The following is a 26,290-nucleotide window of genomic DNA, read 5'->3' as shown; positions in this document are numbered from 1 at the left end:
ATTTCTTGATGCTGTTCACATTTGGGCAGGATCCTGTATCTGGTAGTTATTGCACTTGGTGTGCACAAAGTGAACTGATTCAAAGTTGTAGTTCTTGTAAGCTTCTTTTCTGTACAAATTGCTTGTCAAGGAATTTAGGTGAAGAATGCTTATCAGAAGCTAAAGCCACTGGTTGGCAGTGTTGCTGCTGTGTACCCAGTCAACTAGAGCTCTTAATTTCTGAATGTGACAAGGCCCTCAGTGGTGTGGAATCTTCCGATTCAGAGACTAGCAATGCAGAGCTTTCTGGATCAGAGAATAATGGTCCTGTTAGGTATGATCTTTTCCCCTAATTCATTTAGCATGCCAAAGTTAGCTCCTGGTCATTCCTTGAACATGTTATCAGCAAGCAAAAAATGAAGAAGAGTATTAGAAGAATTATGGATGATACAGAACTTGGTGAAGAAACAAAGCGTAAAATTGCAATGGAGAAGGTTTGTGATCTTTCAGTCTTGTGTCTTTATTTGATGTATAGTGTTGTTTGAAGCTGTCTTATCTAGGCTGTTACATTATTTTGTAGGCAAGGCAAGACCATTTGAAGTCAATGCAAGAGCAATCTGCCACCAAGTTAAGGAGCAAGAATGTTGGAAATCCCTTTGAAACTCCACTGGAAATCTGTTTACAGGATGCTGGGGATGGACATGTAGTCAACCTTGCCAGGGAGGAGGATGAGGAACCTGTTAGGATTCCAAGCAGCATGTCTTCTAAACTGAAGCCTCATCAGGTCTGCCTGGTTAAGATCTCTCTTATTCATGTTCATAATTAATCCTGAACACATGCTGACTTAATGTGGGGATTTAACTGTTTGCAAAGGCTATGCTGTTACTCTTGCAACAGCAATTAATATCAGTACAGAGAACCCATATCTGAGTCTGACTGGAGTTTATGATATCACAGGTTGAAGGAATAAGGTTTATGTGGGAAAATGTTATTCAATCTGTTAAAAAGGTCAAATCCAGGGATAAAGGTCTTGGGTGCATTTTGGCGCATAACATGGGCCTTGGGAAAACTTTTCAGGTCTGTGTTGGGCTGTTGGCTTATAGCTTGGATATATATTTACATTTTCTTCAAGAGTTATTCGTTCATTGTATGCTGCACCTATTGTACCCATGACAATCAATTATGTGCTGGAACTAGATCATGCATGCCAGAAACTTCAATTTTTGTACATGTATTCTTATATTTGTGATGAAGTTATTGTTGGGCTGACATCAATTTTGAGTTAAATGCATCGTGGGCCCTTGTTAAGAGATGTCACTTAGGTCCACAAACTTTGTAAATACATTTTTGGGCTGACATTCAATTTTGAGTTAAATGCACGCCGTGGGAGAGAAAGGTGTAAGACGTAGAGTTATCAAACTCCCTTTCATTGTCGCACTGAAGAGCTTGGATGGTACGACCGAATTGAGTCGACACTCACGCGAAGAAGTGAGAAAGGTGGGAGGTGTTAGACTTACAACAGAGGGGAAAGGTCCACAAATAGTGAGAGAAGTCATCCAGAATGGCGAGATAGTACCTCATACTGGAGATGCTGGGAAGGGGGGATGTCCAAAGGTCACAGTGGATGAGGTCGAAGGGGCGAGTAGCGCGTGATAGTAAAGAGGAAAAGGGTAAGCGAGTGTGCGTCCAAGCTGACAGGCATGGCAAAGTGGGGTGGTGGTGCCACAGGGGCAAGGGATGGCCAAGAGTCTGGAGAGGACGTCGTGTTCGGGGTGGCCAAGACGACAGTGCCATGTGGAGGTAGACGCAGTGGTGGCAACGACGTATGGTTGGACAACATGAACTGAGGAAGGTGGAGTGGGGAAGTGAATGGGGTAGAGGGGGCTGAAGTTGCCGCATCGAGCAAGCACAACACGAGTGGTAAGATCTCGGATAGTGAGCCCCCAGGGATCGAACTTCATAGAACAACGATTATTAGTAGTGAAGCGACAGGAGAAGGTTCTGGATGATGTTAGGGGCAACCAGGATGTTATTGAGGTACAAAGGACCAGGATGTTAGGGGCAACTAGGATGTTATTGGTATGCTAGGGGCAACCAGGGTTTTAGGGTTTTAAGGTGATAGGCAGAGAGTTGATCCATTATCGACAATGATGGAGGAAGGAGAAGTGGGGTTATGGGATGGGGTAAAGAGACAATTCTGGGGTTGGGAGTGGTGAGTAACGAGGCGTCGGAGTCGATAACCCAGTCGGTCGGAGGAGGGGGTGGCGATGATATGGGGAAGGATGAGAGAGTCATCGGGGGCACCCCCATAGAGTCACTGGAAGGGGTGCTAGGCCGGAAGTGAACATGCTGGCGACAATCATGGTGGGGAAGAACCAAAGAAGACAAGGTCTTGATCGTCATGGAGACAATCGTGGTGCTGGGGTACAAAAACGACCCGGTAATGTGGCGGCCCTCCTGAGGGTAGAGCTCAACGCAGTCACTGAGGACTGGGTTCATGACTCGATCAAATGCCACGAATGTGCCCCGTTGACGCAGGCCGTCGTCAAGGGAGACAAAGACACGGTAGGGAGGCACGTGAACCATGTCTGAGTGAAGGAGGGGCGTCAAGGGCGCGACGGAAGTGTGCGCAGGTGCGCCGTGCAGAGGGTAGTCAGCGGCGTGCGACGCGTCATGTAGAGGAGGGGCAGTGTCAGGAGGTGCGCGCATGGCCAAGGCGTGGACCATAGTGAGCAACGACGACCAGGAGAGAGAGAGGGTCGTGCCGTCGTGGAGGGGAGCTGCGCTGCTGCTGAGGAACGTGGGGCCGCCGGTGGTGGACGTGGTGCTGGCCGCTGAGAAGGGAAGAGGTGCGTCGCTGTTGCTGTCGGGGAAGAGGAGGTCGGGGGAGGGGAGGCCGCAGGCACAGAGGGCGTGGGCGGTCTGAGCCGCGACATGGAGGGTGGCGAGCGTAGGGGAGCCGCCATGCAAACGATCGAGTGAGTGGTGAGAGAAAGGGCGGCCCTACTGAGAGCGGCCAGAGGAGTCGGGCAATCGCCTGAGAGAAGAGTGGCGGCCAGGGGTGTCGGTCAGGAAGATGTCGGCCCAGACGAGTGAGGAAGGGGTGGTGGTGGTCGAAGGCGGTCGTCTGAAGGAGAGGCGACGACAAGAGGGGGCGGTGACCCAGCGGGAGCACAACCCAGGGAGGGTGATGAGGAGGCGGTGAACCAGGAGGCGTCGCGGCTGCCTGACGGAGGTGAGACGACATGGCAGGGAGCCGCGACTAGAGGAGGCGCGGCGGCCTGGCGGAAGCAGCAAGTTGAGTCGAGGCAACATGGAGGGGACGGAGGTGGACAACGTTGACGATCCTTGATTCCAGGCGGTGGAGATGGGCCGCGTGCCAGCCGTGAGCACCATCGTGGGATGGGGTTGATCTCCTGAGGCCGAAGGTCCTGCAAAGAGTATGCCGCCAAGCATGAGCCAGATGGGGATAAAAGTGGAAGCGGAAAGAAGAATTTTCTCAGGAAAGAAACATGGTTGATACCATGATAGAAGTGAAACCCTAACCCTAAACCAAGGTTAACCGATGTATTAATAGTGGTAGGTGGGCCTAGGTTCAACACAGGGACAAAGACACAATATATCAGTACGCACACAATACATCTAACAAGTTCAAGGACCTAGAAATGCATTTTCAAAGTTTGTGAACCTAAGTGACATCCCTTGACAAGTTATGGGCCGCTCATGCATTTAACTCTTTAATTTTTGTACTTATGCAGTTATAATGTTCCATTACATTACATGACATAATGGGAGTTACCCTCTTATGTTTGTTCTTTCGCACCTTGCAGGTTATTACATTCCTCTACACTGTTATGAGATGTGCTCAATTGGGATTGCGCACAGCACTTGTTGTCACCCCTGTCAATGTTCTTCATAACTGGAGGAAAGAGTTTAGCAAGTGGCGTCCAGCAGAGCTGAAGCCTCTTCGCGTTTTTATGTTGGAAGATGTTGCAAGGTGCAGATAAATTTCTTGTTTTGTTACATTATTGTGAATACATACAACTAGTATTTTTTTCTCACCTAAAGATGCGAGAGCCTTTATGTGCCAATATATTGCATATATAACTACAAGATGTTCATTCTGGATGCGAAAAATAGGGTAGATTCTGTCAGGGCCTAAGGAGGCCCACGGAGGGGCTGCGGCAGCAGCAGCCATGGGCCCTCCAAGGGGGATTAGATAAGGATAGTTAGAGATAAGATTAGAAGATTAGTTGAGATTATCTAGGAGATTAGTTGAGGTTATCTAGGAAGGTTATCAGTTAGTAGTTGTCGAGAGTTTTTAGGAGAGTTTTAAGGAGATAAGGATCTTTAGCTAGATAGGGGCGGCCAACTGGCCTATTTATGTAATCAATGGATGAGAAATAAAGTAGGCAAGAATTAGAAGGGAGAAACACTCCTCTTGCTCGGCCGTGGGCAGAGGCCCCCGGCCGACGTTCCTACCCATCGATACCTCTCTCCAATCCCTCACCGATCTAGCGACCATAACAGATTCCTTGTGAATATATGCACATATATTCAAAATCCATCTTTATAAGTGTATGTTGAATACTTGAATTGGAGATGGTGCGGTCTGCTAGATGAAACTTTAACTACTAGCCTATTAATTTTCCTTTTTCCATGTATTTTCCTTAAGAAGCCAAATTTTAAAGAATTTCCTGCACCTTCCCCAAGACAACATATGTGCATATGTGGTACATATGTTTATGAAAGGTTTACAGAGTTAGGAAAGAAGATAAAACACTGCAAGTCCTAAACAACACATTGTCAAAACAGCTACAGGTGGGTCGGGATGGGAGGTTGCAACTCAACTACAAACATTCTATGAAAGACGCTTCAATGCTGTAATGGTCGCAGGCATCCTGCTGTAGTTTTACCTGACAAAATGGCTTATATTCTAGTTATTTCAAATTCCTTGATTAGGCCCATGTGTTTTAACACTTATTGGTACATTGGAAACTTAATGTTGGAGCTACATATATATTATAAATTATATACATAATGCACACATTTGGTTCCTTTGATGCATGAATTCAATAGTGGCATTCCCAGAATCTAGGTCATTCTGATTGTTTTTCTCGAATCTGGGGTCAGCACTACTCAAAGATGAAAGCTTCCAAAGTTCGCTTAATTGTCCTTTTACTCTATTGTCCTTTTTGTTACAGTTTCTTATTTTTTAGTGTGATCCCCTCTAACAATCTCACTAGATCAAATGTTTCAACAAATATCTGCTTGATTATGGGGCAAGCCTTACTTTCACCTCATTGGTTTATTGGCCTTCTCTATGTTGCATTGTTTAGGGATGTTTTTTTCATTGCATTGCATGGTTGAATTATTTACTTATGGTGTCTTGGTATTTTTTCCTTTAATTACATGGAGTATTGTTTCCCTATAGTAAATCTGTACCTACTAGGACTAGGATGAAATGCTCCATCTGATCTTTTCTTTGCAGGGTGAAAAGGCCAGATTTACTAACTAAATGGCGAGTGAAGGGTGGAGTGCTTCTCATTGGTTATTCATCATTTAGAAATTTATCCCTTGGAAAGCATGTGAAGGACAAAAATTCTGCAAACGAAATTACTTATGCTTTGCAGGTGACGTTCTATGTCCCTGCTATTGATATTGTTTCAATCTCTTATAGTAATCTCATTAGATAATTTCTTGTGACTATGTACTGAGGTTTCAATAGTATTATATGTACTGATGTTTCAATAGTATTATCTTTTCATGGTAATGTGGGCATGTGGACATGGCATATGCTTTCTCCTAACTTTGGTACATGTTAGCTGTGGGTTTTTGACATAGTTCATTGTACTGTCAGTGTGGGCCAGATATTCTTGTATGTGATGAAGCGCATATGATAAAAAATAGAAGGGCTGACATTACACAGGCTCTGAAACAAGTAAGAACACAAAGAAGAATTGCGTTAACTGGATCTCCATTGCAGAATAATCTGATGGAATATTATTGTGTAAGGAGCTGTGGATCCCTACTGTTTTGATTGCTTAATCACCCAGTTAATGAAATTACCTTGATGTTTATTACTAGTAGTTTGCCAACATATATATTTTTTCAATCTTGTGAGCAGATGGTTGATTTTGTCAGGGAAGGTTTTCTTGGGAGTACTCATGAATTCCGAAACAGGTAGGTGAACGCTGCCATTTGTGCATCATAGTTTTGTTTAAAGTTGAAATAATGAGTTCTGCTTTATCAGGTTCCAGAACCCCATTGAAAATGGGCAACACACGAATTCAACATCAGATGATGTGAAGATCATGAACCAACGATCACACATCTTGTTTGAACAACTGAAAGGTTTTGTCCAGCGAAAGAGCATGAACGTTGTGAAGAATGATCTACCACCAAAGAAGGTTTTTGTTATTACTGTAAAGCTCTCACAGCTGCAGAGGAAGCTATACAAAAGGTTCTTGGATGTTCATGGTTTCTCAAGTAGTGGTTATTCAGAAAAATCTCACAGGTCCTTCTTTGCCAAGTACCAGACATTATCCCAGGTATGTTAACCTTGCATCTTTGTGCTGTTTCTTAGATAAAAACAAGGTTGAATTGCTGTGTAGTACCTCCATTTTGAATTATAGGCCAATTTAGCTTTTGTCCTAACTCATAAATCAAATGTCTCCAACTTTGACCAAGTCTTATGGAATAACGAGCCAACATCTAAAACATCAAATTAGTGTCATTAGTCTTTATGAAATATGTCTTGATGGTGTATGTATTTGAACTTTTCATTGTTAATATAATTTTCTAAAAACCTAGTCAAAGTTAAAGAAGTTTGACATGGACAAAGCAAGAGTGACATATAATTTGGAATGGAGGGGCGAGGGAGTAACACTGTTGAAGTGTAGGTATGGAATCATCCGGGGCTCCTCCAGATGGCTAAAGAACAAAGAGGAAATTTGCGTCGTGAAGACGCGGTTGAGAATTTTATGATGGATGAGAGTTCAAGCGATGATAATGTTGAAAATTACTTGCCTAATGGAGGTAATTTATTATATCCCACTGTCAATAACACTCACCCGGGTTTGGCAAACCTGCATAGTGCACTTTGCGTATTATCTAAAGTTTCTATGATATATACACTTTATCATTTCTACAGAGAAGCAAAAGGATAAAGCTGATCAGCAGTCCAAGAAAAGCAACATCATTATGAATGAGGTTCTTAACCTTATCCACCATGCATATTATTGCATTAAAAAGAAGAAAATGTAGAGAATGCAATGTGGTCACGTCGTCACGACCTCTTTGGGTCGGTTTTGGTAATCACAGTGTACAAGTGTGAGTTGTAATCCACCACTCCCCCTAGGGGTGAATAATCTTTCCAGGGGGACCTCTTTTTCCTTCTTAATGAAATGACCGTATTTCTCTGCGCGGTTCGAGAAAAAAATGCAATGTGGTCACACACGCACCAACACACTCACACATTTTAATTAAGTTCCCACAAAAAAACTTCCATTATATAGTAGTGCATGCACAATTTTCTATATGTTGTTCCTAGCTGTGTACTAGGTATCTTTTTGGTTTCTAGATATGTTCGATAATGGATGATTAATATTTTAATCCAAACTCAGTCGACCAATAAATCAAAAGGTACCTATGCTAATGGGTGTGAAAGTAATGTAGATTTGAAGGAGTAGTAGATTTAATTGATAGAGAGGAAATACATGTACATATATAGAGGAGGTCATGAGTGTTAGAGAGATATGCCACATAATTAGATGATTGATTGATATGCAGGAGGGGTTACATATATAGAGAGTACAACACCCTTCACAAGGGAAAACCCTAGCCACCAGGAGATGGGTGGCAGGCCGACAACCTCTAGATGGGCGTCAACCCCTTAGTGACAGGTGACCATACTGCCCAGCCCAACTCCCCGTAGTCAAAACTCTAGCCGCAACAGATGTTGAGACTAGACCGAAACTCCGAAAACAACGTGGAGGGGAGGTCCTTAGTGAAGATGTCGGCGAACTGCGACGTCGTCGGGATGTGGAGGACGCAGACGTGTCTGACGGCGACCTTTTCTCGGACGAAGTGAAGATCAATCTCAATATGCTTCGTTCGCTAATGCTGAACGAGGTTGGTGGAGAGGTAGACGACGACGATGTTGTCGCAATAGACGAGGGTGCTCCGTGGGAGCAGTGCGTGTAGTTCCTGGAGAAGCTGGCGCAACCAACATGCCTCGACCATGCCATTGGCAACTGCGTGGTACCTTGCCTCAACATTCGAGCGAGAGATCATGTTCTGACGCTTAGATGACCATGAGATTTGGCTGCGTTGAGGAAAACCGCATAACCCGAGGTAGAGCGACGGGTGTCAGGGCATCTAGCCCAGTCGACATTAGTGTAGACGACGAGCTCTGAAGTGGAGGACCGAAGCAGAAGACCATGGCTCTGAGTGCCCTGGATAAAGTGCAAGACCCGCTTGAGAGCCGTCAACTGGGGCTCCCAAGGATCATGCATATGAAGACAGACCCGCTGAACGACATAAGCGTTGTCAGGTTTGGTGAAGGTCAGGTACTACAGAGCGTCAGTGAGGCTTCTGAAGTGAGTAGCGTCGGTCACCTGAGGGCTGGAGTCGGTCGCAAGCTTAGCTTGGAGATTGATAGGTGTAGTGCACGACTTGCAACCTGTCATGCTTGCGCGCTCAATAATATCTTCCGTGTATGTGCGTTGGGGGAGAAAGAGGCTGTCTGGGCGTCACTCGACGGAGATCCCCAAGAAGTGGTGTAACAGCCCAAGATCCTTCATGGCAAACTCACGATGAAGAGCCACAATCGTTTGCTGAAGGAGCGAAGTGGTGGAGGCAGTTAGGACGATGTCGTGCACATAGAGCAGCAAATATATGGTCCCTGTCTGATGGAGGATGAACAACGACGTGTTGGACTTGGCCTAAGTGAACCCTGGTGAGAGGAGGTACGACAAACTAGCTGTGCTAGCCATGTGGCACCTTCTTGAGTTCGTAGAGGGACTTCTTCAGGAGGCATACCATATAAGGGCGTTGTGTCGACGAAGTAAGCTGGTGACTACTGTATATTGTCTTGTTGAGAGTGTCATGGAGAAATGCATCATTCACATCGAGCTAATAAATGGGCCACTCGCGAGAGAGCGCCATGGATAGTACTGTGCGGACCGTCGTCGACTTGACAACTGGGCTGAAAGTCTCGTCGTACTTGATGCCGACGCGCCGAGTGAAGCCACGAAGAATCAAACGTGCCTTTTATCGCTCCAATGTCTCGTTGGCCTGAAACTTGTGTTTGAAACCCACTTTCCAGTGACGACGTTGGAGCTAGGTGGACTAGGTCCCAAGTGTCATTGGCGAGGAGAGCCGCATACTCTTCCATGGCGCGCCGCCAGTGTGGATCGACGAGCGCACGATGATTCGAGGGCGGAACTGGAGACATCGCAGAGGAGGCAATGAAGGCAACACTGTAGTTGACGGGCTTGATGGTCCCGGAGGTGCGTCGGGTGACCATCGGATGAGTGGCGAGCTGCCCGAGCGACCTCAACCAGATGCTCGAATGGGCAAGTGCCCCTGCCATCGAGGGACGAAGAGGACGCAGGAGGAGCCCTCGGGTGACGCTGGTAGACCTGAGTGGGCTGAGGGAAGCGGTTGGGTGGCGTCGACGTGGCCACGCGTGGCTCAGGTGTCGACGTCTTGCTGTCGAGACCGTAGGGGGCACAGATGTTGGAGGCGAGGCCACATGTGGCACATGTGTGGTCATAGGTGTTGTAGGCAAGACCGTGCATGGCGCAGGTGGCATCATTGAGGCCGTGCGTGGCACGAAAGGCATATGCGATAGTGTCGGGGCAGCTTGGGGCAGGAAGCCCGAGGGGACATGAGGCGCCGGGAGGGGCACCAGAGACAGGACCCAGCCAATGTGTGGTGCGCCAGGAGAACCTGCAGGGGCAAGAGGGATCCCAATGGATAAGGCCGTGGAACTGAGAGCACCTAGAGAGAGGGGGGGGGGGGGTGAATAGGTGATCCTGTAAAACTTAAACTTATAGCCACAAAAACTTGTTAAGTGTTAGCACAATAATTGCCAAGTGGCTAGAGAGGAGTCTCAACAAAACACAATACCACAAGAGATCAAACACAGAGATGACACAGTGGTTTATCCCGTGGTTCGGCCAAGACCAACGCTTGCCTACTCCACGTTGTGGCGTCCCAACGGACGAGGGTTGCAATCAACCCCTCTCAAGCGGTCCAAAGACCAACTTGAATACCACGGTGTTTTGCTTTGCCTTTCAATATCCCGTTTGCGAGGAATCTCCACAACTTGGAGTCTCTCGCCCTTACACTTGAGATTCACAAAGAAATACGGAGTAAGGGAGGGAAGCAACACACAAATCCACAGCAAAATTCGCACACACACGACCAAGAATCGAGCTCAAAAGACTATCTCAAAGTTCTCACTAGAACGGAGCTCGAATCACTGGGAATGACGAACGAATGCGCAAAGACTGAGTGTGGATGATCAAGAATGCTCTGAGGTTGCTTGGTGTACTCCTCCATGCGCCTAGGGGTCCCTTTTATAGCCCCAAGGCAGCTAGGAGCCGTTGAGAGCAAATCTGGAAGGCCATTCTTGCCTTCTGTCGTCGGGTGCACCGGACAGTCCGGTGCACACCGGACACTGTCCGGTGCCCGATTTCCTTCCTTAAACAGCGCAGCCGACCGTTGCAGATCTGGGAGCCGCTGGCGCACCGGACATGTCCGGTGCACACCGGACAGTCCGGTGCCCCCTTCCGACCGTTGGCTCGGCCACGTGCCCCGCGCAGATCGCGCGGCCGACCGTTGGCTCACCGGACAGTCCGGTGAATTATAGCCGTACGCCGTCGGCGAATTCCCGAGAGCGGCTTCTTCACGCCGAGTCAGCCTGGCGCACCGGACACTGTCCGGTGCACCACCGGACAGTCCGGTGTGCCAGACTGGGCTGAGTCTTGGCTGTACACAGCCAAGCTTTTTTTCCATCTCCTTTCTTTTCTTCTTCTTTCTGTTTCTAACACTTAGACAAGTATATTATTACTCAAAACCAATGTACTAAGGCTTAGAAACATACCTTTACTCTTGATTTGCACTTTGTTCATCCATGGGCATAAATTCACATTTAAGCACTTGTGTTTGCACTCAATCACCAAAATACTTAGAAATGGCCCAAGGGCACATTTCCCTTTCAATCTCCCCCTTTTTGGTGATTTATGCCAACACAACATAAAGCAACTAGAACAAGTGCAATATCACTTCAAATAAAACTCAAATTCATTTTGATTCAATTTGGCATATATGGATCATCCTTTGCCACCACTTGGTTTGTTTTTGCAAATCAAACTCAAATCTCTATCTCTAAGTCAAACACACATGTTGAAGCATAAAGAGAGTCATTCCAAAAGAGATTGATCAAAGATTTCAAAAACTCCCCCTTTTTCCCATAATCAGCCTTTCTCCCCACAAGAAACCAACTTTTGATAAAAGAGACAATACAAGAGTTTCGACAAACCAAAAGCTCTATTCTACTATTTTCAAAATTTCTCAAGTGGTAGCTGATCCATTTATTGCTTTGGCCTTTATTTTCTCCCCCTTTGGCATCAAGCACCAAAACGGGATCAATTTTGGCCCTTAAATCCCATTGCCTCACCAAAATACTTAAATTAAGAGCAAATGGCAATAAGAGTTCATGAGATGGACTTGGAATAAGTTACCCTCTCATCGGAGTGCAGTGGAAGTCTTTCATGGTCCAAGTCCACCTTTTTCTTTTCAATCCTTCTTTGAGACTAAATCAATCAAACTCAAGCATATGGTTAGTCTCAAAGGTTCAAGTTGTAACACATCTCCCCCTAAACATGTGCATCATTTTGCAACAGACTTGTGAGGTCCAGGGAGTGTTTGTACAACTTGAGCACCACAATAAGCAACGAAATGCAGAGTGAACATGATCAAAGGCATAAACACATGTATGCTACAATTCAATCCAAGTTCCGCGAATCTAAGACATTTAGCTCACTACACAGCCTACAAAAGGTCTTCTCATCTAGAGGCTTGGTAAAGATATCGGCTAGCTGGTTCTCGGTGCTAACATGAAACACTTCGATATCTCCCTTTTGCTGGTGGTCTCTCAAAAAGTGATGCCGGATGTCTATGTGCTTTGTGCGGCTGTGCTCAACAGGATTTTCCGCCATGCGGATAGCACTATCATTATCACATAGGAGTGGGACTTTGCTCAGATTGTAGCCAAAGTCCCTGAGGGTTTGCCTCATCCAAAGTAGTTGCGCGCAACACTGTCCTGCGGCAACATACTCGGCCTCAGCGGTGGATAGGGCAACGGAAGTTTGTTTCTTAGAGTTCCATGACACCAGGAACCTTCCTAAGAATTGGCACGTCCCCGATGTACTCTTCCTATCGACCTTACATCCAGCATAGTCGGAGTCTGAGTATCCAATCAAGTCAAAGGTAGACCCCTTTGGATACCAGAGCCCGAAGCAAGGCGTAGCAACTAAATATCTAAGGATTCGCTTCACCGCCACTAAGTGACACTCCTTAGGATCGGATTGAAATCTAGCACACATGCATACGCTAAGCATAATGTCCGGTCTACTAGCACATAAATAAAGTAATGAACCTATCATTGACCGGTATGCCTTTTGATCAACGGACTTACCTCCTTTGTTGAGGTCGGTGTGTCCGTCGGTTCCCATCGGAGTCTTTGCGGGCTTGGCGTCCTTCATCCCAAACCGCTTTAGCAGATCTTGCGTGTACTTCGTTTGGGAGATGAAGGTGCCGTCCTTGAGTTGCTTCACTTGGAACCCAAGGAAGTAGTTCAACTCGCCCATCATTGACATCTCGAATTTCTGCGTCATCACCCTGCTAAACTCTTCACAAGACTTTTTATTAGTAGAACCAAATATTATGTCATCGACATAAATTTGGCACACAAAAAGATCACCGTCACAAGTCTTAGTGAAAAGAGTTGGATCGGCTTTCCCAACCTTGAAAGCATTGGCAATTAAGAAATCTCTAAGGCATTCATACCATGCTCTCGGGGCTTGCTTAAGTCCATAGAGCGCCTTAGAGAGCTTACACACGTAGTCGAGGTACCGTTCATCCTCGAAGCCAGGGGGTTGCTCTACGTACACCTCCTCCTTGATTGGCCCGTTGAGGAAAGCGCTCTTCACATCCATTTGGAACAACCTGAAAGAATGGTGAGCGGCATATGCTAGCAAGATACGAATGGACTCTAGCCTAGCCACAGGAGCAAATGTCTCCTCAAAGTCCAAACCTGCGACTTGGGCATAACCTTTTGCCACAAGTCGAGCCTTGTTCCTCGTCACCACTCCGTGCTCGTCTTGTTTGTTGCGGAACACCCACTTGGTTCCCACAACATTTTGCTTAGAACGAGGCACCAGCGTCCAAACTTCATTTCTCTTGAAGTTGTTGAGCTCCTCTTGCATGGCCAACACCCAGTCCGGATCTAGCAAGGCCTCTTCTACCCTGAAAGGCTCAATAGAAGAGACAAAGGAGTAATGTTCACAAAAATTAACTAATCGAGACCGAGTAGTTACTCCCTTGCTAATGTCACCCAAAATTTGGTCGACGGGATGATCCCTTTGAATCATCGCTCGAACTTGGGTTGGAGGTGCCGGTTCCGCTTCTTCCTCCATCACATGATCATCTTGTGCTCTCCCTTGATCACGCGCCTCCTGTTGATGAACCTGTTCATCGTCTTGAGTTGGGGGATGCACCATAGTTGAGGAAGAAGGTTGATCTCGTTCATCTTGTTCCTGTGGCCGAACTTCTCCAATCGCCATGGTTCGTATAGCGGCCGTCGGAACATCTTCTTCAACTACATCATCACAATCGACAACTCGCTCTCTTGGAGAGCCATTAGTTTCATCAAATACAACGTCGCTAGAGACTTCAACCAAACCCGATGATTTGTTGAAGACTCTATACGCCTTTGTATTTGAGTCATAACCTAATAAAAACCCTTCTACTGCTTTGGGAGCAAACTTAGAATTTCTACCTTTCTTCACTAGAATGTAGCACTTGCTCCCAAATACACGAAAGTAAGATACATTGGGTTTGTTACCGGTTAGCAGCTCATACGAAGTCTTCTTGAGGAGGCGGTGAAGGTAGACCCTGTTGATGGCGTGGCAAGCCGTGTTCACGGCTTCCGACCAAAAACGCTCGGGAGTCTTGAATTCTCCAAGCATCGTCCTTGCCAAATCGATTAGCGTCCTGTTCTTCCTCTCTACCACACCATTTTGCTGTGGTGTGTAGGGAGCGGAGAACTCGTGCTTGATCCCTTCCTCCTCAAGGAACTCCTCCACTTGAAGATTCTTGAACTCGGACCCGTTGTCGCTCCTTATTTTCTTCACCTTGAGCTCAAACTCATTTTGAGCTCTCCTGAGGAAGCGCTTGAGGGTCCCTTGGGTTTCAGACTTATCCTGCAAAAAGAACACCCAAGTGAAGCGGGAAAAGTCATCAACAATAACTAGACCATACTTACTCCCTCCTATGCTCAGATAGGCGACGGGTCCGAAGAGGTCCATATGCAGCAGCTCCAGGGGTCTTGAAGTGGTCATCACATTCTTGCTGTGATGCGCTCCTCCCACTTGTTTACCTGCTTGACAAGCTGCACATGGTCTATCTTTTTCGAATTGCACGTTAGTCAAACCTATCACATGTTCTCCCTTTAGAAGCTTGTGAAGGTTCTTCATCCCCACATGTGCTAAGCGGCGATGCCATAGCCGGCCCATGTTAGTCTTAGCTATTAAGCATGCATCTAGACCGGCCTCTTCTTTTGCAAAATCAACTAAATAAAGTTTGCCGTCTAATACACCCTTAAAAGCTAGTGAACCATCACTTCTTCTAAAGACAGACACATCTATGTTTGTAAATAGACAGTTATACCCCATGTTGCATAATTGACTAACAGATAGCAAATTATATCCAAGAGACTCTACTAAAAACACATTAGAGATAGAGTGCTCATTAGAAATTGCAATTTTGCCTAACCCTTTTACCTTGCCTTGATTCCCATCACCGAATATAATTGAATCTTGGGAATCCTTATTCTTGACGTAGGAGGTGAACATCTTCTTCTCCCCCGTCATATGGTTTGTGCATCCGCTATCAATAATCCAGCTTGAACCCCCGGATGCATAAACCTGCAAGGCAAATTTAGGCTTGGGACTTAGGTACCCAACTCTTGTTGGGTCCTATAAGGTTAGTCACAATTTCCTTAGGGACCCAAATGCAAGTTTTATCACCCTTGCATTTTGCCCCTAACTTCCTAGCAATTACCTTTCTATCTTTTCTACAAATTGCAAAGGAAGCATTCAAAACATGATATATTGTAGAAGGCTCATTAACTTTCCTAGGAATATTAACAACATTTCTCCTAGGCATATTATGAACAACACCCCTTCTACCAATATTTCTATCATGCACATATGAAGAACTAGAAGCAAACATAGCATGAGAAAAATCATCGTACGCATTATAACTCCTATAAGCATTTCTAGTTTGTCTCCTATCATGATATAAAAAGGCATGGTTCTTTTTAGCACTAGTAGCCATAGGGGCCTTCCCTTTCTCCTTAGCGGGAATGGGAGCCTTATGGCTTGTTAAGTTCTTGGCTTCCCTCTTGAAGCCAAGTCCATCCTTAATTGAGGGGTGTCTACCGATCGTGTAGGCATCCCTTGCAAATTTTAGTTTATCAAATTCATTCTTGCTAGTCTTAAGTTGGGTATTAAGACTAGCCAATTCCTCAGTTAATTTGGAAATTGAAACTAAATGATCACTACAAGCATCAACATCGAAATCTTTACACCTAGTGCAAATCTCAACATGTTCTACACAAGAATTAGATTTACTAGCTACTTCTAGTTTAGCATTTAAGTCATCATTAACACTCTTTAAAGTAGCAATGGTTTCATGACAAGAAGATAGTTCACTAGAAAGCACTTCATTTCTTTTAACTTCTAAAGCATAAGATTTTTGTGCCTCTACAAATTTGTCATGCTCTTCATACAAAAGGTCCTCTTGTTTTTCTAAGAGTCTATCCTTTTCATTCAAGGCATCAATCAATTCATTAATTTTATCTACTTTAGTTCTATCCAATCCCTTGAACAAACTAGAGTAATCTATTTCATCATCACTAGACTCATCATCGCTGGAAGAATCATAAGTGACATTGTTTTGATTACATACCTTCTTCTCCCTTGCCATAAGGCATGTGTGACGCTCGTTGGGGAAGAGGGATGACTTGTTGAAGGCAGTGGCGGCGAGTCCTTCATTGTCGGAGTCGGAGGAGGAGCAATCCGAATCCCACTCCTTTCCGATATGTGCCTCGCCCTTGGCCTTCTTGTAATGCTTCTTCTTTTCCCTCTTGCTCCCGTGTTCCTGGTCACTATCATTGTCGGGACAGTTAGCAATAAAATGACCAAGCTTACCGCATTTGAAGCATGATCGCTTTCCCTTGGTCTTAGTCTTGCTTGGCTGTCCCTTGCGACCCTTTAGTGCCGTCTTGAATTTTTTGATGATGAGGGCCATCTCTTCACCATTAAGACCGGCCGCCTCAATTTGCGCCACCTTGCTGGGTAGCGCCTCCTTGCTCCTTGTTGCCTTGAGAGCAATGGGTTGAGGCTCATGGATTGGGCCATTCAACGCGTCGTCCACGTACCTCGCCTCCTTGATCATCATTTGCCCGCTTACAAATTTTCCAAGAATTTCTTCGGGCGACATCTTGATGTACCTAGGATTTTCACGAATATTGTTCACCAAGTGAGGATCAAGAACGGTAAATGACCTTAGCATTAGGCGGACGACGTCGTGATCCGTCCATCGCGTGCTTCCGTAGCTCCTTATTTTGTTGATAAGGATCTTGAGCCGGTTGTATGTTTGTGTCGGCTCCTCGCCCCTTATCATCGCGAATCGTCCGAGCTCGCCCTCCACCAACTCCATCTTGGTGAGTAAGGTGACATCATTCCCCTCATGAGAGATCTTGAGGGTGTCCCAAATCTGCTTGGCATTGTCCAAGCCGCTCACCTTGTGATACTCGTCCCTGCACAAAGAGGCTAGCAACACAGTAGTAGCTTGTGCATTTTTATGGATCTGTTCATTAATAAACGAAGGACTATCCGAGCTATCAAATTTCATTCCACTTTCCACAATCTCCCAAATGCTTGGATGGAGAGAAAATAGGTGAGTACGCATTTTGTGACTCCAAAATCCGTAGTCTTCTCCATCAAAGTGAGGAGGCTTGCCAAGTGGAATGGGGAGCAAATGAGCATTTGAGCTATGCGGAATGCGCGAATAATCAAAAGAAAAGTTTGAGTTAACCGTCTTTTGTTTGTCATAGTCGTTGTCGTCGTTGTCCCTTTGGGAAGAGGAAGATTCGTCGCTGTCGTCGTAGTAGACGATCTCCTTGATGCGCCTTGTCTTCTTCTTCTTCCCTTCCTTCCGTCTATGGCCCGAGCCGGAGTCGGTAGGCTTGTCATCTTTGGGCTCGTTGACGAAGGACTCCTTCTCCTTATCGTTGATCACGATTCCCTTCCCCTTAGGATCCATCTCTTCGGGCGGTTAGTCCCTTTCTTGAAGAGAACGGCTCTGATACCAATTGAGAGCACCTAGAGGGGGGGGGGGTGAATAGGTGATCCTGTAAAACTTAAACTTATAGCCACAAAAACTTGTTAAGTGTTAGCACAATAATTGCCAAGTGGCTAGAGAGGAGTCTCAACAAAACACAATACCACAAGAGATCAAACATAGAGATGACACAGTGGTTTATCCCGTGGTTCGGCCAAGACCAACGCTTGCCTACTCCACGTTGTGGCGTCCCAACGGACGAGGGTTGCAATCAACCCCTCTCAAGCGGTCCAAAGACCAACTTGAATACCACGGTGTTTTGCTTTGCCTTTCAATATCCCGTTTGCGAGGAATCTCCACAACTTGGAGTCTCTCGCCCTTACACTTGAGATTCACAAAGAAATACGGAGTAAGGGAGGGAAGCAACACACACAAATCCACAGCAAAATTCGCACACACACGACCAAGAATCGAGCTCAAAAGACTATCTCAAAGTTCTCACTAGAACGGAGCTCGAATCACTGGGAATGACGAACGAATGCGCAAAGACTGAGTGTGGATGATCAAGAATGCTCTGAGGTTGCTTGGTGTACTCCTCCATGCGCCTAGGGGTCCCTTTTATAGCCCCAAGGCAGCTAGGAGCCGTTGAGAGCAAATCTGGAAGGCCATTCTTGCCTTCTGTCGTCGGGTGCACCGGACAGTCCGGTGCACACCGGACACTGTCCGGTGCCCGATTTCCTTCCTTAAACAGCGCAGCCGACCGTTGCAGATCTGGGAGCCGCTGGCGCACCGGACATGTCCGGTGCACACCGGACAGTCCGGTGCCCCCTTCCGACCGTTGGCTCGGCCACGTGTCCCGCGCAGATCGCGCGGCCGACCGTTGGCCCGGCCGACCGTTGGCTCACCGGACAGTCCGGTGCACACCGGACAGTCCGGTAAATTATAGCCGTACGCCGTCGGCGAATTCCCGAGAGCGGCTTCTTCACGCCGAGTCAGCCTGGCGCACCGGACACTGTCCGGTGCACCACCGGACACTGTCCGGTGCACCACCGGACAGTCCGGTGTGCCAGACTGGGCTGAGTCTTGGCTGTACACAGCCAAGCTTTTTTCCATCTCCTTTCTTTTCTTCTTCTTTCTGTTTCTAACACTTAGACAAGTATATTAGTACTCAAAACCAATGTACTAAGGCTTAGAAACATACCTTTACTCTTGATTTGCACTTTGTTCATCCATGGGCATAAATTCACATTTAAGCACTTGTGTTTGCACTCAATCACCAAAATACTTAGAAATGGCCCAAGGGCACATTTCCCTTTCAGGAACCCATCTCAAATAAGAAATCAGTATTAGTTAGACCGTGTGAGGCAGCGAAGGGGAAGGTTGCCTCATCGAAAATCACATGTTGGGAGATGATGCAGTTGGAGGAGAGATTTATGTAGTGATAACCCTTGTGACCCGAGGAGTAACTAAGGAAAACACAACGAGTAGCGAGGGGCAAGCTTGTGAGTAGTGGCGGCGGCGATATTGGCATAACAAGCACAACCAAAGACACGCAGATGATCATAGGAAGGTGACTTGCCGAAAAGGACCGCGTGAGGGATGGAGGCAGAAATCGCGTTGCTTGGAAGACAGTTGAGGAGGTAGGTGGTAGCGTGGAGACTTTCAACCCAGTAGTGAGCGGGAATAGAGGATTAGAGGCCTGAAACAGAAGGGAGCGAATGACGTTATTAATAGACCGAATGCTGACAGAGGAGGAAGGACCATATGGAGGCATGAGCGCGAACATATGGAGGCATTGTCGAATTCGCACCCATTGTCACACTTAACGCCTTTGATGGGACGACTGAACTGAGTTGTAACATAAGCGAAGGAGGGCAAAGTAGTGAATGTGTTAGATTTCAACCGAAGTGGGAAGGTCCAAATGTAATGGGTAAAATCATCAAGAATGACAAGATACTATTTGAAACCTGAAACGCTAGCAATAGGAGATGTCTAAAGATCACAATGAACTAGCTCAAATGGCGTAGATGTTCGATTAGAAAAACTAGCAAAAGGCAGCATAGTATGTTTACCCAACTGACATGCATGACAAAAATTAGGAGCGCTCCTGTTACATCGGATAACCACAGCGCGAGATAGGCTTGACAGGACATCGGGGCTGGGATGGCCAAGAAGGTGTTACTGGGTGGAAGTGGTGACAAGCCGACAACTGACAGGGCGCATGGAGTAGCAGCATGTGAAGGAGACGACCCAAGGATGTGCAGAGTGTAGAGGGGACCCGACCTATTGGGCCTGATGATCACGCTCCTGGTAGCCAAATCCTTTATAAAGAGGCCAAAAGGGTCAAATTCCATAGAAACAGAGTTGTCAGTTGTAAAACGACAAACAAAGAGAAGATTATGAATAATGGCATGAGTATGTAAAATATCATTAATATAGAAGGGTCCGGGAAGAACCATGTCGCCTACTGTGGTGACAGGGAGAGTGGAGCCATTACCAGCGAGAACGGCGGATGGTGTGATTGCAGAGGGAGGGTAAGGACGGGAGATGCTATCGGCGTATGGCGTAGTGTGGATGGAAGTGCCGGAGTATGCACCCCAGTCGGTGACCGAAGCCAGGGGTTGTAGGGTCATCGTGCTAAAGGAATTAGCAAGAGATTGCTATTCCCAACTGCCGGACCAGGGGCGACCAGCTGGTGGTAGGCACCACGCTGAAGGCAGGTGCCTGGGGCGGCGTAGGAGCAGAACCGAGGATGTCTGGTGGACTGAACATGCCAGGTGAGGCTGCAACCATAGCGTGGGACGGCTGACGATGGTGCTGGAGTTGCTGTCGAGGCTGCTCTCTGCCGGAGGACGGACCGGGCCACATCGGGATGCTACCTGTCCATGAATTCTAGAGGGATGGCCAGGGAGCGGTACCCCGGCCGTGACCACCGCTGTTGTGTCGCGCCCCTTTTTTTCGTGCTGGAGCCGGATCTGGATGAGCCCCTAGTTTCGAAGTAGGTGGAGTGGGCGCTGGGGGTGGTGGAGCAGCGACAAGCTGTGGCGGTGGCATGTGCCATCTCCATGTTGAGCTCCTCCAAAACAAGATCATCCTGCACCTTAAGAAAGGCTGGGAAGGGTGAGTAGCGTCGGATGTTGGTGCCGACGTGCTCAAACTTCTTGTCCCCGGATAATGTTGAAGACAAGGATCCGGTCGTCGCCAGGGGTGCCCAGATTGGTCAGGGAGTCCAGCCATCTCTTTCAGCTTGTGGCAGTAGTCTTGAACAGGGAGGTCGCCTTGGTTGAAGCCGTGGAAAGCTGCGTCGAGTTGGAGGGTGCGAGCCTCGTGGTTCCCAAAGAACTGAGTAGGAACGCGACGCTCAGCAGGAACGCCGCCACCGGAAACTCAGCAGGAACATGACTCTCAGCAGGAAATACATGGACATATATAGGGGAGGAGGTCATGAGGCAAAATGAAACCCTACTCAATCACAGGATCCTGATTGATGGACTCCTCCCCCAAATCACTCTATCCTATCCTTCTATACAAGGCCGGCCGGCTGTGGAAGCCAGGCTCCTGGCCGCACAAATATGGCAGCAGATTGCTGTCTAACAGGGTGTAATACTTTGCATGAAAAACTAAGCATTTGGTTCTGATTACCTTTTTTGTGAATCCTTTTCATATTTATTGTAGGAAAGTAACTGGTGGGAGGAACTTTTAGATGAGAATACTTATATGAAAGCAGATTACAGTGGCAAAATGACCTTGCTCCTTGATATCCTGTCAAAAAGTTCTGAATTAGGCGACAAAGTATTAGTGTTTAGCCAGAGTTTGACCACTCTGGATTTAGTAGAGTTTTATCTGGCAAAATTGCAAATCAATGGAAAAGAAGGCAAACATTGGAAGCGGGGGAAGGATTGGTACAGGTATGCTTCCACACTTAAAAGTTTCCCTTTTTTACAAAAAAAAATGCAGCTACTGCTGTGGTAGTTCTACAAGTATCTATTTTCTTTTGGTTTCTTATACTTCGTATCTACATGCCCATGAGATAAACAAGATCCTGGACCTATTGCTTTGTATGCATGTGTTTCCACGGCCTCCCCATAGTATGATGTCTATTCCTCTAAACTAAAAATTTAGGCTGGGCTGTGAGCCTGTAAAGTGGCATTTCTTCCCAATTCATTTGGGATGAAGCCATTGTGAAACCTGCAAACATCTGCATTTTGGTAGTAACTGGACGCTGGTATCGCTTTAGTGCCACTTGCTATGTTTTGCTCTGGAGTGTTTGGAGTTATTGATCTACCATAACGAATAATGGAAAAAATATGAATGACTGCAAAGTTGGTCTCAAGTAGGAGCTAAGAAATATGCAATTGCAGTATCACATCATACTCTACAACCAAAGACATCAATCTTCTATCTAAACTCTTCTTGCATATTCATGCGTGCTTGTCATTAACCTTTTATGGCTCCAGACTTCGCCATGTTCTTTTTTACCAAGGCAAATCATCATGTTTGTTTGGAAGACCCAGTAGTGCTAGCTTGACAGTATATTTTTTATGAATCATGACCATTTTGCATAACAAAAAGGCTTCAATAGCAATAATAGTACCATTGTTGCATCTATCTCTGCAATGACTTGTTTTTCTTGGCATAGCATTTTTTACCAGAGTTGTTTATCATCACTGTCATTATGACTGATTTTGAGGATTATTATATATTCACATCATGCTGAACAGGCTTGATGGGAGCACTCCATCTTCTGATCGTCAGAATCTTGTGGAGATGTTTAATGACCTTGAAAACACAAGAGTGAAATGCACATTGATATCAACTCGTGCTGGATCCCTGGGTATCAACCTTCATGCTGCAAATCGCGTGGTTCTTCTTGATGGATCATGGAATCCAACACATGATCTGCAAGCCATTTATCGAGTTTGGAGGCAAGAACTTGTCAGTTGGGCTGCTCATTAAGTGCACTTGAATATTGCCATTTATTTTTTTGTGTGGGGATGTTCTTTCCAGGTATGGCCAGACCAAACCTGTATATGCCTACCGCCTAATGGCACATCAAACAATGGAAGAGAAAATATATAAGCGCCAGGTAATTTTGCATTTTTTTCTTTCTGGTTTTGAGTTCTCAATTTTAGTTATCCAACTCATTCTCTTGTACCTGGTAGATAAAGCTCCATCCTTGTTTAAAATCAATTTGTCGAGTATTAATAGGTGACAAAGGAAGGCCTTGCAGCAAGGGTGGTGGATAGACAGCAAGTTTCAAGAACCATCTCCAAAGAAGAGATGCTGCATCTTTTTGAATTTGGTGAAGAGGAATTAATGGAACAGAACGAGAATGGTTCTACTATGATTGAGAAGCCATCCACTTCTAACACTATTAAAACCTCTGTGCCTGTTCCTGTCGACAGTCTCATGCTGAGCCTGCTCAGTGAGCAAACTCGGTAATTCTCATCCTATTACTTATGAATACTTAGACCCGTTTTTTTTTTGAACACACGCAGGGAGCTGTGTGTCATTTCATTAAGTAAAAGAAACATAGGAGAGACAAGACTTGTCAAACCCCTAATACAAGGCTAGCAAGCCCAAAAAACTAGGCTCCTACAGGGCGTCGCAGGAGGAGCTCCTGAAGAGCTGAAGCTCCAGCCAAGCACCAAACTATACCCTCCTCAACCACATCACGCCTAACCTGTAGGACACACAGGGAGCAGCACCCTCAAAGACACGCATTTCGGTGCTTCCAAATCTCCCAAGCCACCAAGATGATTAAGGAGTTAAGTCCTTTCCTGAGATTCCTCTCAATCCTTTTGATGCTTTGACACCACCAATATGAGAACCACGTACATCCAGGCTGGGGGGTGACGGCTAGCAGTCCCAATTCATTGAGGATCAGAGATGCTGTTGTATTACAAAAACATGGTACTAAGAAACTGTAGTTTTAGAACCTATAGATGTGCAAAACTATGGTTTAGAAAAAAGGTCTAGAGGTGGAATTTTTGAAACTCGCAATACTATGGTTTTTAAAATCATAAAGTTTGTTGCATCCAAACACATGCTCCAAAACATCCAAAGTCCAAACAGGGACTTGCTAATTTCCTTTATTGCCTGGCAGCCCATATATCACAATTGTACTAAGTAGCTGCTTGTTTGGTAACATCTGTTTGGAATTTACAGGTGGATTTCAGGTTACCATGAACATGAAGCTCTCCTCCAAGAAAATGAAGAAGAAAAGCTTACAAAGGAGGAGCAGGACCTGGCTTTGTCCGAATGGGAGTCATTGAGGAAAGCTGCATCTGATCCTGAGAGAAAATCAAGCATGAGCGCAGTTCCAACATATCCCAATCCTGTGCGGCCACTTAAGCCTGCTTCAAGAAGCCGGCAACTGCAGCAACCTAAGGCTAACTCAAATAACCAAAAGAAGTGCACCAACTTAACCCACTTGCTGACTCTGAGAAGCCATGGCACAAAAGCAGGGTGCACGACAACCTGTAACGAGTGCGGCCAGGAAATTAGTTGGGAGACTCTAAACAGAGATGGTAGATCGAGATGATGCCTGTCTCTGTGGCATTGCCAGATTTTTTTGGGGTCTTTATGTAATGTTAACGTCCAGGTAGCAGTATATATATTGCGTATACGAGAGTATTAGAGTAGGTAGAATGTAGAATGGACAAAAAATGGCTCTTGTGGTACACATGGTAGAACGCATGGGATGCAAAAAATGAACGATCACATTGTTATGGAATGTAGTCGTAACAAGATGTTTGTTATGCACTTATTGTCATTTTCTTTTCCTTATCCTCAGCGCTAGCTATTTTAAGTCAAGTGTTTGTCTGAAATTTGCCAATCGGAAGGCATAACTTTATAGGTTTAAAATAATGAATACTAATAATGTCTTGGAACCGATTCTCTTACCTCGGCAAGTACGACTTGTTTTGCGTTCTCTATTCTGTGCTTGTCTGCTGTGTGTATCAACTTAACCTTTGGTTCAATTAGTGGTGTTCAATCGTTCATCATCTTGTAACCCTAGATTCTCACTGGTGCAGCTAGCCATGCGCGAGTCTACATGTAATTCACTAACATCTCGAGTAGGACTGTAGGTCTTTGGTTGACCCTGGCCATCAGGAGTTTATCATAAAGTTGTTAAGAGACAGATGTTAGGGGTTGAAAGAGGATGGCGGGAAAAATAGTAGATTGATTATAGAAGGAGCCCAAGCCTCACTACATATAGGCAAGGATGTCCCAGGAATAGGAAAGATCTAATCTAGAAAGGAAAGAGCTAATCTAGGGAATCCTTGCCAAACATAACCAACACTACCAAAACTAGGGAGGGAGGCAGCAGCCGAACCCCCCTGGGCCAATGGGCCTATACATCACGCTAACACGCCCCCACAGTTTGAACGTCGGTGCTTAGCCACGGACATTCAGACTGGATCGAAACTCAGTGAACACCGAAGAAGGCAGCCCCTTCGTGAAGACGTCGACGAACTGGGATGTCGTGGGAACATGAAGAACCCGCACGACACCCATGGCGACCTTCTCACGGACGAAGTGAAGATCGATCTCGATGTGCTTCGTCCGTTGATGTTGTACCGGGTTGGAGGACATGTAGACTGCGATGACATTGTCACAGTACACAATTGTGGCGCGACGAATCGGAATGTGGAGCTCGTGGAGGAGATGGCGTAGCCAAGAAGCCTCAGCAACACCATTGGCGACAACACGATACTCAGCTTCTGCATTGGAGCGAGAGACATTATTCTGACGCTTGGAGGACCAGGAGACCAAGTTGTCACCGAGGAACACATCATAGCCCGAGGTGGACTTGCGCGTATCGGGACAGCCAGCCCAGTCAGCATCAGAGTAAACCACCAAGTCATCCTGGGTCGACGATCGGAGATGAAGACCCAGGTGAAGAGTACCCCGAATGTACCGAAGGATGCGCTTGAGAGCTGCCAGGTGAGGCTCTCGCGAATCATGCATGTGAAGACAGTCCTGCTGCACGACGTAGGCAATGTCGGGCCATGTGAAGGTCAGGTACTGCAGGGCGCCAACAAGACTGTGGTAATCTGACGGGTCGGCGACTGGAGCTCTCGAGTCGGCTAAGGTCTTGGGACTAGTGTCGACGGGCGTAGTACAAGGTTTGCACTCCGCCATGCCAACACGATCCAAGATGTCCAACATATACTGCCGCTGAGAGAGAACCATACCATCAGCAGTGCGCTGAACCTGCATCCCCAAGAAGTGATGAAGTTCTCCCAAATCCTTCATAGCAAATTCCCGCTGGAGAGCCAGGATGACCTTCCGCAGAAGATGTGTCGAGAGGCAGTGAGAACAATATCATCGACATAGAGGAGCAGATAGGCCATGTCAGAACCTCGGTGGTAGACTGTCGGCGTTTCGAGACAGGGGGGTCCCTAAGCCGACGAGTGAGTGTGCTGCGTGCCCCAGCCCAGATGGGTCGAGCGCGTGGGCGAGCGCGAAGGGGGGAGAGGCGAGGTGGCCGGAGTCGAGCGTGAGAGAGGTGGAAGTCCCGCGGCCTTCGTGTTCGTCCCGCGCCCAGGTCAGGTGCGCTTGCAGTAGGGGGGTTACAAGCGTCCACGCGGGTGAGGGAAGCGAGCGGCCCCAAGAGAGCGCCTGTCCCGTCCTCGGTCCCGCGCGGCCAACCTTCTCTGAGAAG

General features: G+C 46.6%; 1 protein-coding gene across 3 annotated transcripts in view; it reads left to right on the top strand.

The window, feature by feature from the left end:
• The window catches only part of LOC100126928 (uncharacterized), a 33,320-nt gene extending 8,912 nt beyond the window's left edge, over nt 1-24,408 (top strand). The window contains exons 10-25 of one of the 3 annotated variants that reach the window (XM_035967340.1): nt 30-313; nt 386-473; nt 560-763; nt 937-1,056; nt 3,810-3,976; nt 5,471-5,612; nt 5,840-5,989; nt 6,107-6,162; nt 6,233-6,530; nt 6,882-7,017; nt 7,133-7,191; nt 21,295-21,527; nt 22,341-22,544; nt 22,627-22,705; nt 22,828-23,057; nt 23,788-24,408. In XM_035967340.1, coding sequence (XP_035823233.1) covers nt 30-313; nt 386-473; nt 560-763; nt 937-1,056; nt 3,810-3,976; nt 5,471-5,612; nt 5,840-5,989; nt 6,107-6,162; nt 6,233-6,530; nt 6,882-7,017; nt 7,133-7,191; nt 21,295-21,527; nt 22,341-22,544; nt 22,627-22,705; nt 22,828-23,057; nt 23,788-24,163 — 2,826 coding nt within the window. In that variant the 3' untranslated portion in view covers nt 24,164-24,408. The remainder of the gene's footprint in view (nt 1-29; nt 314-385; nt 474-559; nt 764-936; nt 1,057-3,809; nt 3,977-5,470; nt 5,613-5,839; nt 5,990-6,106; nt 6,163-6,232; nt 6,531-6,881; nt 7,018-7,132; nt 7,192-21,294; nt 21,528-22,340; nt 22,545-22,626; nt 22,706-22,827; nt 23,058-23,787) is intronic. The other 2 variants (NM_001367427.1, XM_035967473.1) reach the window with 2 other exon arrangements.
• The last annotated feature ends 1,882 nt before the right edge of the window (nt 24,409-26,290 follow it).

Source organism: Zea mays, chromosome 1, assembly GCF_902167145.1.
Source record: "Zea mays cultivar B73 chromosome 1, Zm-B73-REFERENCE-NAM-5.0, whole genome shotgun sequence".
NCBI lineage: Eukaryota > Viridiplantae > Streptophyta > Magnoliopsida > Poales > Poaceae > Zea > Zea mays.
The sequence above is the reverse complement of the archived record's forward strand: the minus strand, read 5'-3'. Positions and strand labels throughout refer to the sequence as shown.